The sequence below is a fragment of the Corvus kubaryi genome, unplaced genomic scaffold (genome assembly GCF_017639235.1).
Source record: "Corvus kubaryi isolate FWS band 111438036 unplaced genomic scaffold, C.kubaryi_AGA036_p1.0 37394, whole genome shotgun sequence".
NCBI lineage: Eukaryota > Metazoa > Chordata > Aves > Passeriformes > Corvidae > Corvus > Corvus kubaryi.
This window is the reverse complement of record NW_024581133.1, coordinates 829,040-845,054: the sequence shown is the minus strand read 5'-3', so window position 1 is coordinate 845,054 and position 16,015 is coordinate 829,040. Positions and strand designations below refer to the sequence as shown.

At 41.7% G+C, this 16,015-nt stretch overlaps 1 protein-coding gene across 5 annotated transcripts; it reads right to left on the bottom strand.

The window, feature by feature from the left end:
- Nucleotides 1–2,706: 2,706 nt before the first annotated feature.
- On the bottom strand, nt 2,707–14,028 carry ARPP19 (cAMP regulated phosphoprotein 19). Of its 5 annotated transcripts, none has more exons than XM_042039559.1 (3): nt 13,820–14,028; nt 8,888–9,010; nt 2,707–6,228 (listed from the first exon to the last, which is right to left on the bottom strand). In XM_042039559.1, the coding sequence occupies exons 1-3, from the start codon at nt 13,862–13,864 to the stop codon at nt 6,058–6,060; spliced, it is 339 nt and encodes a 112-aa protein (XP_041895493.1). In that variant the 5' UTR covers nt 13,865–14,028; the 3' UTR covers nt 2,707–6,057. The 5 variants fall into 5 exon arrangements, with proteins under 5 accessions (XP_041895493.1, XP_041895497.1, XP_041895496.1 ...); XM_042039563.1 differs by lacking the exon at nt 13,820–14,028 and adding an exon at nt 11,231–11,586; XM_042039562.1 differs by lacking the exon at nt 13,820–14,028 and adding an exon at nt 11,234–11,586.
- Nucleotides 14,029–16,015: the final 1,987 nt, after the last annotated feature.

The following is a 16,015-nucleotide window of genomic DNA, read 5'->3' as shown; positions in this document are numbered from 1 at the left end:
GCTAGAACCGGTATTCCTCCTCTCCCTCACCATCCTGGGGTTTTTATAATTAATTTTATTTTTTCTCTCATAGACCGAGCAAATTGCTCGTTTCTTCATCAGGGGTGTTTATAATTTTGGCTGGCCCCCAGCCCGTGCTCTGCTGGAGGCGCGGAGGAGGCTCCGCACCCCGGGCACCAGCAGGCGCAGGAGCGGTCCGGTCCCTTCCTTTCACCGGCGCCGGTCCTCTCTCAGAGCCGGCGGGAGATGAGCCTCGTCGCGCTGGGTTTACATCCTGCTGCAGCCTCTGTGTGCCTGGCTGCCATCCTACCACCCCTCCAGTTATTCACATTGTGCATTTGGCATATATTTCTCAGGTTTTGGGTTTGGTTTTTTTGGTTTTGTTTTTTTTCCAAGTTTTCCAGTTTTGGGGTTTTTTTTCTCTCCGATTTTAATCCCATCCTTCAAATTGTTTACAGCCTCCTTCAGCTTGATTGCATCTGTCGTTCAAACCATTACTGAAACCACTAAAGGGAAATGGGCCCAAACCAGTTCCTTCAATAATTAAGTCCAGTTGTTACCAAGACACAGAGGTACACATCTTTGAAAAGTTTAATATCCATGTCAAATCGGAATGAAAAGCCTACTCCATGTTCCAGCAAAGTCTCAAGATGACACCCCACTGCTTTATGAATCGTTAATGTCTGTTTTTTACAGCTCAGGTTATGACAGGAGTTCTTCTGACAGCAGAACTGAAGATACTACTCTCTTTCTTGGTTTTCCTTTTTCACCTTGGAATTGCATCCTACTACTCCAAGTAGTCCAAAATACAAAACAAGTTTGAAATATGTATGTTTGCCACACTGTCCACCAAAGTGCTTTTGACTCTTTATCCTCTCTCAGAATTCAGCTGTTTTAGCTAACAGCTGTATTCAGTGGGTAGTATCAGTACTGCACCTGAAACTCACCGTGACGGGAAAGAAACAGACAAACCTTTACAGAGAGACTGATGAAAGAGATGGGTCAGAGATCACTCATCAACTTAGTAACAGAGAGAGAAAATGCTATCCTGACTCCTGAAACAAACACTCCCAATAGATGCTTAGCTGGACTTTGCTGCTGCTATCTAGGAAGGAGATGGAGAAAGTAGCAAGTACAAATGAAAAATAGCCAAGATGAAAATACGGAGCTTACCCAGAGTTGTTTGTATTAGGTGCAGATATATGGCCTTCACAGCTAGGAAACTAAGGTTGGTAAATTCAGAATAGAGATTAAAACAATGCATGATTATGCTGGGAGAGTTCAAAATAATGTGAGCTGAATTTTAAAAATACTTTTTTTTCCATGTTCTACCCATATGTCCAGGCTTATCAACCACAACTGCTGTTGCTGTCCCATGCCAGGAGGCTCACTCCCATCAGCAGAACAGGACATTCACTCTCAGTGCTATAAAAAGCCCAGAACAGGTTCCTGGGAACTGCTGTCCAGGTCAGGGGTGAGGTTTTGGCTAAGCAGTTTACATAGCTGCTCTTCATCTGTATGCCAAGGCACACCACAGAGATCTATACTAAAGCTACCAGTCATCCTTCATGTGCAACACTGAAATTGTCAACAACTGAAAAGTCAGTTTTGTTTTCAGATAGGACCTGGACCTCCCCTCTGACTGTGGGATGCTTCCTAGCCGTTATTTTGAACCCTTTCCTCAGGATATCTATTCTAAATTCAAAGACACTCATTTCAGGAGTTCGCCTGGACTGTGGATTACTGATCTCAGCCATTCACAGCTGGAGCTCAGGAGCCAAATGTAATTATAAGCGACAGCAAAAAATAGATATCTGAGTCCAAAATATGCTATGATTTGACACAATTTGCATAAACCAGGATTTCAAATCTGCCATTAAGGACAGAAATTGGGGGCACTGAAAGTTGCCAAGAAACAACCTGTTTGTAATATATCCAGACTGACTACTTATTACTTTAAGATGCATCTCTTGCATCAAATATTTGCTGGCAAGATTTTAAACGACCTCATCTCTTACCTTGCACATCTTTTTGAAAAGATGGCACTTTTTTCAGAGCACAGATCCCAGGGTGTTCCAGATAACGAAGTATAGCTGATGTAACTGACACAGTCCACATGCAGAATTTTATACTGAATTTTTATGTCATCTGTCCTATCTTTCTTCTTACATCTGTGTTCCGTTCACATCTATCATCTGTTCAACTGTGGCAGAGAAATTCCCTTCTCACATAGGGCTTCCTATTCTGTTGTCACACTGTACCACAAGCGAGCAGTGAGTTCTCTGCCAAGCCCATATTCTCACACTCCATGGACCAGGCCTGAAGACTTCAGCTGTAGAAAACAAACAGGGCTGGTTTCAGCCAGCACTGATGAGCAGTTAAGAACTCTGAAATTTAATGCAAGAGACGTGTTGGAAGAGAGACAATTGTGTACCATGCAGGTATGCAGAGCACAGAGGGTGTTACTGTAACCTTGGGCACTGAGCGAACTGTGTAAGTAACACCCTATGGCTCTCGAAGCTGTGCAAAGATCAGTACCCCAGCCTCAGACTGACTGGGAAATTAGCTGGACTTTTTCCAGCATTGTGATTTCTGGAAATGTTGCCATATTTAGGCCAACAGTCTAAAGCAATGCCAACTTCTTTGCACCAGGCTGGTTCCCAGACATCCCCTTCATTCAGTGCAAGGGACCAAAACAATCATCTGTTACGGAGTTTTCAAACAATAAGCTTTAATTGCCTTAATAGAAAAATAAGCACTGAAATATATATAAATGTGATTACATTAAAGTAATTCTGTAGTCTAACATACTAGAAACCAAAGCCCAGTCATATTTTTAATGATACAGAGTAGCAAGATTTAGGGTTTAGAAATTTTCCACAGAGAATACCTAAGTATCCAGTATTGTTTAGGAAACCACAGTAAAGATGAGACAAACCTCCATGTTGCAATAAAAACTAAGTAAATCAATTTATTCTGTATACTATACAATGTGTAAGTTTGTAAAGAACAATTGACATTTTTATCACCTTAACATCTTGACTGGGTGTAAATATGTCCAACAAAGTGTACTCCTGTGGCCTTTACGCAAACACTGTCCTACTACATCAAGAACAATGAGAGAGAAGCCTTTGGTGTTACAGATTTGGGGACATATCTGTGAAGTTGTAATTAATCCACTTAACTATCTCAAATAAAATGTTGGTGCTATCTTCTATTACAAGCCTACATGAGTACTACTCTAACAACTAAACACCATCTATTTTTAAAGGCAAGATATGAAAGGGACTGCCAGTCTATAGTGTGGACAGGTTTTCTTTGAAAAAGGCAATTATCAAATGGTAAAACTCATATAATACATTATGTACATCAGTTTGGATAGCTGAGTTATCTTGCTGGAGTAAGCTGAAAGTAAGCATCGATTTGCAGTCATGTTCCATTTACTGTTAAGTGACTACTGGACTTAAGTTTTATACAGTGTATAGAATCAAAATAGCTGTGCCTGCTGCTGAGGTCTGTCAGATGTGAAGGCTCATAATCAGTCACTGACCTAGTTAGTATTACAGTACTTCAAATATACACATGGATAATATATTCATAGCAGGATTTGTAGTAATCTTAGGAACTGCAAGTCACTGAGTGAGCATCGGAAGAGCTTGTGTTGTCCAACCAGCAGGGCAAGCTGAGTTGTAGCTAAGTGAGTGGAATGTTTAAATTTAAATGGCTATCTTTTTAAACCTTCCCAAAGATCAAGAGAACTCACCTTAGGGGAGCTACAGAATAGTGGCACCAGACAATACACAGCAAGTCACCTTAAGCTGTTCAACATTTCTTTCAGGCCCAGTCTTATCATTAAGTTTCAATTTCATTTATAGAAAGAAATAAAGAGGGGTTTTCACATTAGAACAAACATCTGTAAAAAGCAGCTTGCTTCAGTATTCCAGTTTCTGTGTTATTCTTCCAGCCTAATTTCTTAAAGAAGTCAGGTAGGTCCATTTCTTTCAAACTGCAAAAAGTTCTGCAAAAACCACAAATTATTTGTAATACTAGGGGAGTATAAGGAGTAAGGACAAGCTTGACAAAGCCCATCTAATTACTAGAAAAGGGCTGTATGGACTTCAAAAGAATCAGGTTAGCAATTTTGAAATTCTCTGGAAGTGCTTCTCTGAATCAAAACCCTTACCTAGACACTGTATGTTCTGACCAGAACAGGACCAAATAGAGACTATTCATTTTCTCTTGACCACCTTGTTTGCCTTTAGAAGAGAGCATTGCAGAAGATATGGGCCAGCACTGGTTTTGACTAGCAGTCCTTTATACCCCAAGACCTTTCTGAATATGTCAGCACCAAGTACAAGCTTCTAAAATCATGCATCTTTAAGTATTTTCTCTTAAAATACTCACATTGGTGCTTTGTTCTCAATAGGCTGTTACCAAACTATTTTTTAAAAGAGAGGCATTCAGTAAACTGATCTTCCCAAAGAGTTTCTTGTTCCCCCAAAGAATGTGAAGGCTGTGACTACTCAAATGAAAATCAATTATATTATGGATCATACACCACTTACAATATTCTGATTTCATTGAACTAACATGCTTTTAAATGCATCAATTCACCTGGCTAATATCAACTATGTATTTTGGCTATCTAGTACTTACAACCTTCATCATAAACATGAAATGGAGTTCATTCCTATTTTCTGATATGAAAAGTTACCTATTTCTCAATAGGTCATTATAGAAATACCTTTCCAGATATTTATTTTCCCAAAACCAATGAGGGGCTGCTGTAGAACAAAGAAAAGGAAATCGTTTACTACCTCTTCAGGAGTCCAAGGAAAAAAAAAAGATACCTTTCTGCTTCCAGAAGTCTAAAATAGCCCAAGGGTAACTGCATATCAAATGCTAGTGAGCCTAGATATGGTGTTTGCCACACAGGGAACTCTCTAGAACAGTACACTTAGTCATATTCCATATCAACAGAGCATTTCTGCTTTAAAAGCTTAAACAACTACTGAAGAGAAAGGGCACTTGCCTGCAAATATAGGTACAAATTCCAGATTTCTATTTGAACGCTGGATATTGTTGTGAAACAAAATGTACAACTGCAAAAGCGTTAAGTGTGAGTCAAGTGTAAATGTGTTTCACAAATTTCAGGTATACAATTTTTACTTTCAGTAGCAAGATTCTGGGCTCTTAGTTTCAGGACAAGACTTTGAAAGATACAGAATCACTTGTGCTTTGATTGGCACATTATCTGCTTTTTAAAATGTAAAACTAATAGACGTTTGCAAAAGGTTGTGCAAAACTATTGTATTTACAAAGAATGGCACAAGAGTGAATTCAACAGTCTATGCACATGCACACTTCATCCACATCTTCAACGAAAGTGTGTCCTAAGCTACGGAACTGAAAAGAACACCAGCTTCAACAGGCAGTTGTCAATAAGCACTAGGTTCACAAGAGTTATGCCAGAATGGGCAAATATTGCCCAAGTAAAAACTCTATTGTTAAAGCTGAAACAGGTTTAAGGCCGTTCAAGTTTAAAAGCAGAAACAAAATTCAATCAGAGCCCTGTCTTTGTTTTTATACATGCTTTACCATCCAGCAACTTGTGGTCTAAACCTCTATTTTAGACAACAAACCCAAACACGGAAGAAAAACCCAACACAACTGGAGGTTATATTAAATACAAATATGCTGTAATTAAGATGAAATAACAAAAGCATAAACATTAGAAGTTGTAAAACTTGCGATGTCACTTGCTGGAACCAGTCCTACACTAGGAAATGGGCAATATGTACATTTTCAAGTAGATTACATTGCTCTAACCAAACTTGTCCTTTTAAATCAGTGCATTGTTCTCAACTAGTCCAAATACTACGTTTTACTCTTAACAGTATTCCCTTACAATAGCAGCACATGCTATCGCTACCTGCAAAGCTGTCAGTCTCATGACTTAGTGTAAGAAAGAAAAAGGGGGATGTGAGGGTGGGTGAGAAATAACTATTAAGGAGAAAGAACAGGAATGAGAATAATCATGCAGTTCAGCTGTTCTCGTCAGCCAGCCAGCTTGCTAGCAACAAGAGATGGTTTTCGCTGTGGAAGATCCTGTGGAGTAGGAATATGGTCACCAGTGACTTCTGTCTTGTCAGGAGCTGCAGTAGGCAGTTGCTTATTCTTCATCTTTGCTTTAGCCATGTTGTAATCACCAGAATCAAAGTATTTTTGCTAGAAGACAAAACACATATACTTAAAAGCCTGAAATCTTATCAGATGTATACACTGAATTACATTGTTAAATAGGTATTTTAAATTTTAAAAGGTTGTAAAATCTCCCTGATTCGTCAAGGTGGCTCTACATTGATTAAAAAAAGTTATTATCAAGACTATTAAGCACAGATAGCTAAACTCTTAACATCATTGTGAACATTATTGTGAACAATAATGCGAACATTATTTTTGCCCTGGTTTTACCAAAAGCTCATCTCCCACAACTGAAACCTTGGGGTTTGCAAATTTTGTTGCAGTGAACAGGTTCTGCTACACAGAATAACCAAACAATGCACAAATTAAAGCTGGAGAACAGAGCCTGGTCTATCACATCAGAGATCAAAGCAGCATGAAACTGCGTGCTAACAAGAAAACCCCTTCTCTGCACATGTTAAAACAGTGAAACTATAATCCCTCAAGTTCCCAAACCAATTATTTAGCAAAGTCAAATCTACTGTACAGTCCTTCTGAACTATGTCAAGGAAATTATTATCCCACATTCCATTTTTTTCTGAATACAAAAGTAAATTAAGTTTGAAATTCCTTGTTGAAAAACAGTGTTCCTTAATATATCAGCAAGTTTTTATTAGCATTACTTTTAAGAGCAGCCACATTTCTCAGAATATTAAATTATCTATGCATGTCAAAGCCAAATGACTGTTATTTATCCACATCATGGTGAGATGATGCATGGAATTTCATCCCAGCTCTGCATCAAGTTTTCAACTGCTCCCTGACACATTTTGCAGGAATGGTTGCATTGTTTTTACGTCTTACCATGAGGTCTACCACTAAGATACTTGTAATCCATTATTTTGAACAGATTTCATATGAGGCAAAAAAAATTAGATTCAGGATTAAGATTTACAGCACTAACTACTCTTACAATCACAACCATCTCTGAAGAGCAGAGTCTTCAGTTAGTTTTGTACAAGCTTAGTCCTCAGTCAGCTGAACAACAGCCATCACTACCTGCTGTGTCTAAGTGCTTCCAGGCAGCACATTGCCATCAGTCTTTATTCTGCATTAGTACCAACCAGCTGCAAAATGCTCAGCATTTTCCTGATTTATTCTAGCTTCTCACAGATGGCCTGCATTTGAGCATTCCCTTCAAACCAATTATGTCTGTCCAAGTGCCTCTGTGTCAGAAACACTACCTGAAAGCACACACACTACCCTCACTCTATTTTAAACCTTCCTTGGTACAGGCAGCCCAGTGTACACCAGAATCTCCATCAAGTAAAGATACCTCCTCATTTAAGACACCGAGCACACTAAACTGAAATAATAAAAAATAAAATGGAAGAAAGCTATATCACCACATCAGGAACTGCAGAAGGCATATCATGAACTGGAATCCACAAGTTTATGCTATCTTTTACCAAGAGTAGCAAAAGTCAATTAAGATGGCCATTGATCTGTCTGTGCTCAAATTTGAAAGTAAATGCTGCAAGAACCTTTGCATTCAATAGTGTATAATTAAGATGAAGATATTGTACAGGTTGTTACTGCTTGTGGTGAGATTTTCTCACGTTTGCACCAAGTGCAAGCAGTCCTAATTCCTTTATGGCTATCAATCCTTGCTGAGTGAATGCTGGCCTGCTTTCCTGAGATATCATCACAATACATACTCACCACTCCCTTCTGTGTCTACACATACCCTGAACCCGATGAAGTCTCATTCAGGCTGCCTTTGACCTCGCAGCAGCATAACTCAGAGGGAGTCGCCTCATCTACCACCTGCCCAGGCCCAGCAGCCATTAGCTGCTTTGTATGTTCCAACTTAGGAGACAAACATTATCCAAAAAACCTGCCAACAGCAACAATTCCCAAGAGATGTTACCAGATAGCACAGATTTAGATCAGCACTGAACTCCACCAGCTGGTTTGCCAAGTATTTATACTTGGAATCATTGCCTGTACTGAAAGGGCCCAGACACTAGTAGAAAAAAACACACAACAGTGTGACAGCAATGAAAGCACCATCAGAAACAGTGACATACTAGGATTATTCCAAGAACAGGGTTCTAGCATGCCTGAAAGGCATTACATAATCACTCTATGAATAATTACACTAAAAAAAAATCCCCGATCAAATAGCTAAGAAAATAAGAGACACTGGTTAGATGTGGAACAATGCTGAAATATTCACTCACTCTTCATTCTTCTATCATTATTTTTTGGTCTGGGAGTATATCCAGAATAATACTACCATTCTCAAACCACTAATGTCAGATGATGCCTGGTCTAACAGCAGACACCAAACTTTCATGTGCTAGAAACATGGATAAAAGGAGTGGACATCAATTTTGGGGGTTAAGAATGAGCATGATAAAATCAGGATGAGTTTCTATCCTAATGTTTTTTCAAGTCTATCACAGCAGCTTCTAAGTTTAATTTTTTATAACAAGTGTGGTTGAGCCACTGATGCTGTAAACAGCTATCCTGCCAACCTGGCATTTGTTTTGCAGAGACAAATTTCTCTTCCTCGTGCTTTCTCAAAATTTAAAGTTCTTAGGACTCGTTCCATGCAAAGGCCTGTGGAATGGGGAAAAAATCGCAGATACAGGAATTTTGGATTTTGTTGTCCATACCCTGTGGACAATAAGGAACTTACTCCTTTTTGAAGCCTCTTCCTCAAGAAGTCTGAGCCTCCTGGCTTCTGGCCCAAATGAGGGTATCTTGCTTTCAATTTTGCTTCTTCAGCTTTTTCTGGACTTATTACCTTATCTTCCATTTCCTGAAAGACAATCAGTGATACTCTAAGTGAAACATACAGCAGTGTATATTTATGCAGAACAGCTTTGCAGGTAATACACCCACATGCCCATTGCTGCTACCAAGTGAGCATAACAATTATCTGATTAGACATTTTCATACATTCTTTCTCAAATCCTGACAGCAACTGAAGGGGTTCAACCTCCCCTTTTAAGACACCCTTCCTGGAGATACTGAAGATGTGCACACTTCCCCCTCAAAGAAAAGTAGTTTGAATTATTCAAGCCTGAAAAAAAGCCTCAAACAAAACTTTTAAACTTTTTTTTTTTTTTGTCAAAACAAGGAGTCCACTAAGAACAAACAAATGTTGAATACTGAGCAAGAACCACAGGACTTTTCTTCCAAATGCCCATTTCGTCATTTAGTTGCACAGGCAGACTGGCACTTCCACTGCCACGTTGATCTGTAAGGCTGCTTCAGCTGTAATGTGTTAATATTCACTGTGAAACAGTCTCAAAAACATGCCTGCTGTTACATTAATAGCAATACTGTGTTTCTCTATACATGTCTATAATTATCCTGAAATTATGAGGATGAAGACAGTTGGATAGTGCATTTGTGTAAAATAAAATGCCTGTTTTATGAGTATACCGTAAAACATGGATGCTCAAAATAATAATTTAAGAGATACTCATTTAGCTAAACTGCAATTTGTTCACTGGCCTCTACTTCACACTCATCTGGTCCACATCCATGTAGATATTTGATGTATGAAGTACAAGTTATTCTACTGGATAGTTTCTAAAATATCTTTCATTCAAAATCCTTGGTTTGTTTTTTTCCACTATTTGGCCACAGCCTTTTTTTTTTTTTTTAATGCAAACCACTGCTAGTTCAGAGAAAATATGTAATGATTTGCACTGACTGCTGTAGTGTAGAATCGTTACTATCACCTGAAGTCACAGAAAGACTTTCAGGCAGGAAGTAAGAATTGCCATTGAAATCAGGAGGATTTCATTCATCTATGACTAAGATTTCATGTCCACTTAAGAGCTGCTTAGGCAGCCCCTTCAGACTCTTTTCCATGCCTGTCATCATCCTTTGCATTGCATCAATCAGCATGACTGCCTGTACTCCCTAGTAAGGGGTTACAGAAACTGATTCAGCAGAAAAATAACCATTTAATCATTTTTTTCTTCTCCCCTTGTTGGGCTGTTTTGTTTGGATCGGTTTCCAGAGCCTGGATGACCAAGCAGCTGCACAAACAGGTATGTTAACACAGCAGCAGGGAGGACAGGAACACAAGGAGCTGGGAGCTACTTAAGCCAGAACTGCTGAGGAACGAGAGCCACCACCACCACACTCGCCTATCCCTAGGTGCTCTTCTCTATTCCTTGTAAAATGCTCCAGGTTGTGTAAGATTCAACATCTTTCTGGTAAGATGCCTCAGAAACAAACATTGTAACATTATGATGAATAGATATACATGATTTAGAATATAACATTTTCTACTTGCTCCACTTAGCCACAACACCTCAAGGACAGCTTTGCACAATACAACAGGAAGCTGAATTAACGGTCCTCCCAAGGAAAAAATAGAAACTCTCATAACAATTGAAGAGAAACTTCTGTGACAACAGGAACCACTGCTTTTTATTAGATGAAAATGCAGCTAGGCAATACAATGCAAAATACAAACACAAATAAAGGGCAAGTTTCCCTGACACTACGGACAGAGAACCACACTACTTCTCACGAGGCAGTATCACGCTAGCCAAGCCTGCAGTTCTCGTGCATTACAAAGATCACGCAACTGCTGCTCTCCCTATTGTGGTTCATCAGAATGCCAACATGGACTGGATTTGCTCAAAAGTAATCCTTTCAGCTCAACACTTTCAACATCTAATGCTGAATCACTGGGTACTCACTGCTGAGCCAACAGACAGAGTATTTGAGGGGGCATTATTTTGCCACTAAAAACCAAAAGGACGTATTTTTTAAGATGAGAGGACCAACAATAAATAGCTTAGATAAATATGTATTCACGGTGCATCAAAGGAGACATTTATACAAACTCACAGGGCTGACAAATTATGGCACAGCAAGCAATCCAAACACAAACACTGTGTTACGCATCAATGCAGCTCAAAAGGATACAGAGCACGGCTGCTTCTTCTTGATGACCAACAACAACTAAGACTCAAAAACACATGGAACACAAATGAAAGAATTTCAATACCACGACCTGGGGTGTCAAACAAAACCAGCTGATGGCAGGTTCAAAAAATACTTAAGACAACAGTTCTTCACATAAAATACAGTTAAGCTGCAGAACTCCTTGCTGAAGGATACAGGGGGTGCCAAGAACTTAGATTCAGAAAGCAATTCGATGTGTTCATTTGCAGCTCAGAAGCCTTTTAAATCAGATTGCTGAGACCTCGGAGAGTTTTCTTGGGAAGATCACTGCCTGCACGTCCTGATCTTATATTCTTCTGAGGACTAGATGGTATTGAACACTCTCGGAGATGTGCTGCTGAGCCCCGAAGACTTTAATCCAAGCCACTCCTACATTCAGAACATTCTCCCTTGAATTACAGAAGCAACAACCAAGTGACTAACAAATGACTGGGGAGTGGGCAGGAATCAAGATATACCACGCTCTTCTTCCCAGTGACAACCACACAAAAGTTATAATTTTAGTTCTCTACAGGAATCTGACACAGCTCATGAAGTCATTAAAATGATCTACCAGGAAGGCAGTAGTTACCTAACTCACTTAAAAGACAGCTTTTGCTTTTAATCTTTGCAGTGGTTCTAGCGGCATAAAGTTCTGTATCTGCTGGACAACTGACCCGCATGGCTATAAAAAAGAGCCATCAACCTTTTAAAACTCTGGTATGAATGGCTCATCTTTACCAGAAGACATTCGACAAAATGCAAAGCAGAAAATGGGAAAAACATGGCAACAGCACAACCCTACAGCAAACTGATGTGGCAAAAGCACAGCAACAAAATGCACCACCTCTAACAGTTTCCTGAAAAATACAGGCTTTTAAGGCAAAAAGAGTCAAGCAAACATACGTTTTCCTATATCCAAACTTCCTTTGTTTCTGAACTTCCCCGTCACTGTCCTGAGTTTTCATACCAAGAACAGGAAACGCTGGTCTTTGGCAGATTTTCAGTTTGTATCACTGTAGGTAAAAACCTTTCTCGCTCAGCACAAGCTTCTTACAGCATGTCAGAAAAGTTTAGAAAAAATCTCTGATTATGAAAACACTGCCTCAAAGTTCATTTAGGGGCATCATCTTTTTTAAGCATACATACAAGTAAGTACTGCAAAATGGGTTGTTTATGTAAGTGCTCCAGAGCTAAGCATTAACTGAGTGAATGTTCAATTCTGCCTACCCAGACAAATAGTTTTAGTGGAGGTTAATATTGCAATGTCATAACGGCACTGATATCACAGTATCAGACTAAGACATAATCTTGCAGAAAGCCAAATTTTCTTTTATTGATGTTATATAATTTTTCTTGAACACCTTATAAGAATAAAACTAAATTAGGAGATCAGCAAGGAACTCCCGTCTCTCAAATAAAGGGTAATTTTTCCAAGCACTGCATAAACATGACATTTCAAGACTTCAGTCTGAAAGTTCGTTAGGAAGATCAGCCCCAGTCACCTGACTTCATAAGAACACCCTAGAAGGCATTACAATAAACTTGCTGCCACATGTTTAACTATGCTCTTATTACAGAGCTATTCTAGGAGTGCTGCACAGGCCAGGGACTTATTTTTATAGGCTTTGAACAGGAACAGTATCCCTTCAGCAGCCTACCTAGCATGAACGTTAAGCCACACTGCAGAACACACCTATTTAAGAGCAGATTACAGACCTGCCTAAGAAGCTGGTTCTGATTACACCACCTATTGAGAAGGTATCATTCCATATTAACTCCTAAAGCTCTACTCGTGCGACTAACTCATATTACAAATTGTAAATTATTAAACAAAAACTTATCAGATGAGGTAGATTAAGCTTTTTCTTTTAGCGTCCTTCAAAGCAGTACTTGTGTTTCATAACTTCTCCGGATCATAGCCGCGGGGATTGCAACCAGGCTCCCACAGCAATGACAAGACTAAAAAACAAACGGCTTCTTAAAGTCACAGCACAGCCATCTATGAAACCAAATCCCACTTGAGAAACGATACAATTATTAGCTACAGAGATGACATAAGAGGGCCACCACAAGATAACCCAGCCAGTTATTCCTTCTAGAAGCCTTAACTAGCACAGGTCACGGTCGTTGTGATTTGGGTATTTTTTCTCCTGAACTGATTACATTAAAAGCGGAACATTTTCTAGAAATGAAACAGACGTTTAGCCTCCGGATTGTGGCTGGTGTCCACCCCGCCGCTGCGATCGTGAGCCGCAGCCCATCGTGCAGCACGGCGCGGCCCGCGCAGCACCCGGAGGGAGCGGGGCCGAAGCCGGAGAACGAGAGAGGGAGCGCCATCGGCCCGGCCAGGCCAGAGCACACCGAGGATCGCCAGGGAACACCAGCTCCCGAGCCATCACGGTGGTGCGGCTCCTCCGCCTCCAGCCCCACACGGCCGCAGGCGGCGGGGCCCGTCCCGCCCGGGGAGCGCCGCCCGGCCCTGCTGCGCGGCGGCGGACAGCAGGGGCAGCCGGTACTCTGAGGGGCGGCCGGGCCCAGGAGACGCTGCGGCCCGCGGGGCTCGCTCGGCTGAGGGAGGGAGAGGCTCGGCCGCGCCGATGGAAGCGGGAGAAGCCCCGCGGGCCTCCCTGTACTTCTCGGCCCGGCCACCCACCTTCTGCTCCTCGGCCGAGGCGGGCTCGGGGCTCTCGGCAGACATGGCGCCGCGGCAGCGGGACGGCGGGGCCGGGAAGGAGGGAAGCCGGGAAGGAGGGAAGCCGGGAAGGAGGGAAGCCGGGAAGGAGGCGGGCGGGAGGCGCGGCCGCGGCTCCTCCGCGCTGCTGCTGCTGCTGCTGCTGCTGCCGCCTCCTCCCGCACAAGATGGCGGCGGCGCGCGCGACGGCGCGTCGGCGGGGCCAGACTTCCTCCGCCTCGGCCCCCGCGCGCGCGGGCTGGGGCTCGGGGGCGGGATCCGCCCGCGCTCCGCGCGTCACTTCCGGGGCCGCGGGTTCGGGACCCGGCTCCGGGGGCAGCGCTGGGCGGCTCTCAGAGGCTGCACTGCCCTGGTGTTCCGCCCGTTAGAATCACGGAATTACAGAAACATTAGGGTTGGAAGAGACGTTCAGTATGGTCCAGTCCACCCGTAGAGGCGTCCCTGTAACCACAAAACCACATCACCCGGAGCCAGAGGCAGACGTCTCTGAAACGCTTCCGGGGATGGCGACTCCATCGCCGCCCTGGGCAGCCTGTTCCAAGGCCTCACCAGCCGAACACTGAAAACTCTTTGGTATCTAATGACAATCTCCCGCGTCTCAGCTTAAGGCCACTTCCTCTGGTCCCCTCACAGGCCCCCACCTCACTACAACCCCTAACCCCGGCTTGTCAGGCCTGCGTGGCCTCCCCTGCTCAGCACCAGGGTAAAGGGAAAAAAACCTTTACTGCTTGGCTGAAGTTAGTTGTTTCGGCCACTTTTAGTGATCAAAATACAAGAAGCCGAGTCCTCAGCAGCTTTACTCGAGATCTCTTGAATCCCAGACAGCAGCTGACAGGATAGGAGGTCTCAGTCCCCTGGAACTCCCTAACAGCACAGGATGAAGTTATATGGAGTATTTTATTCCCTCCCCATTTACTTTTCACTGTCTGGTTCTTGGCTGAACAATAACCTTCTGTGGACTCTCTTCCAAGAGCATAAAGGAGGGGTTTAAATAGCCCACCATTAATAAATATTTAGGGGTCCCTAAATAGAAGGATTATGTGAACAGCAAGGTATGGATTCTACTTGGCACAGCTCCGGAGGGACTGGCCATGACAGGCTTTGTGTGATTGTGGTTGGGAAGAAAACAAGAGGCAAGGCAGAAAGGTCTGTGAAAACAGAAGCTGTCAATGATTTTGCCACAGCTGAATTGTACCAGTAAGAGGTTTCTTGTGCACCTGAGAGATTTGTCCAGAAACCAGGATCATGTAGCTGCGGGGAACCCAAGGAATGTCAACATCCCTCATTCAGAAAGGGATACAGCCAGGCAGATTGCACAGAAAAATAATCATAGAGCGCACCAGTGGGTTTTTTCTTAATGATGAAAAAAGCCATGCCAGTGGTGGGTGTGCCACATTTGCTTCTAGCAAAATCAGGGAGAAACGGTCTGAAAGTGTGAAAAACAGAGCAACATAGAAAAAATGATCATAAAAAGGATGAAGTTCAAAGATTTTTAAAAGGAAGCAGAAGACCAAAGCAGTGACTGCAGACAAGAATGCAAACTTCAGGAATTTCTTTCAAATCTCTTAGAAAATTAATGTGAGGGAAAACAGTTTCAAGGATTCAGCAGTTCCTTAATATAATTATTTCTTTAAGAGAACACAATGCAGAGGAGAGATGGGAAATAAATTCTTCAATGGCCTCAAATACAAGAAAGCAGCCTACAGTAACTAGGTCAGTTTTTAAGGATGTGTATCTAAAGCAGATCATGAAGACAAGGGGGCACTGAAATATTACTGAACAAAACTTGTAAAGACCAAAGAGTTTAATGTTTCTTTTTGTTCAATCTGGCATGATCAAGGTAAATAGTGTAACAAATGGAGTATAGCCTCTAGCTGGAAGAAGGAAAGACTGGTTTACAGGTTACTTTAATTAGTTTTGGTAAATATTTTCAACTTGGATGAAAAAATATCCTTAAGAGATTAGAGAATGACAGAAGCAATCTCCAGTTAATTACTGGTGATTCATATAGGAACCTGTAACAAATGAATGGGTTTCCAGGAGTCACTTTTCCTGAATTTGAATAAGAGTAAGGGGAGGACAGAATACAAGCTATGTAATTAAGCTGTCAATAATGACTTGATAAATCATCTAAAATAAGCACTCAAAAGAAACTGA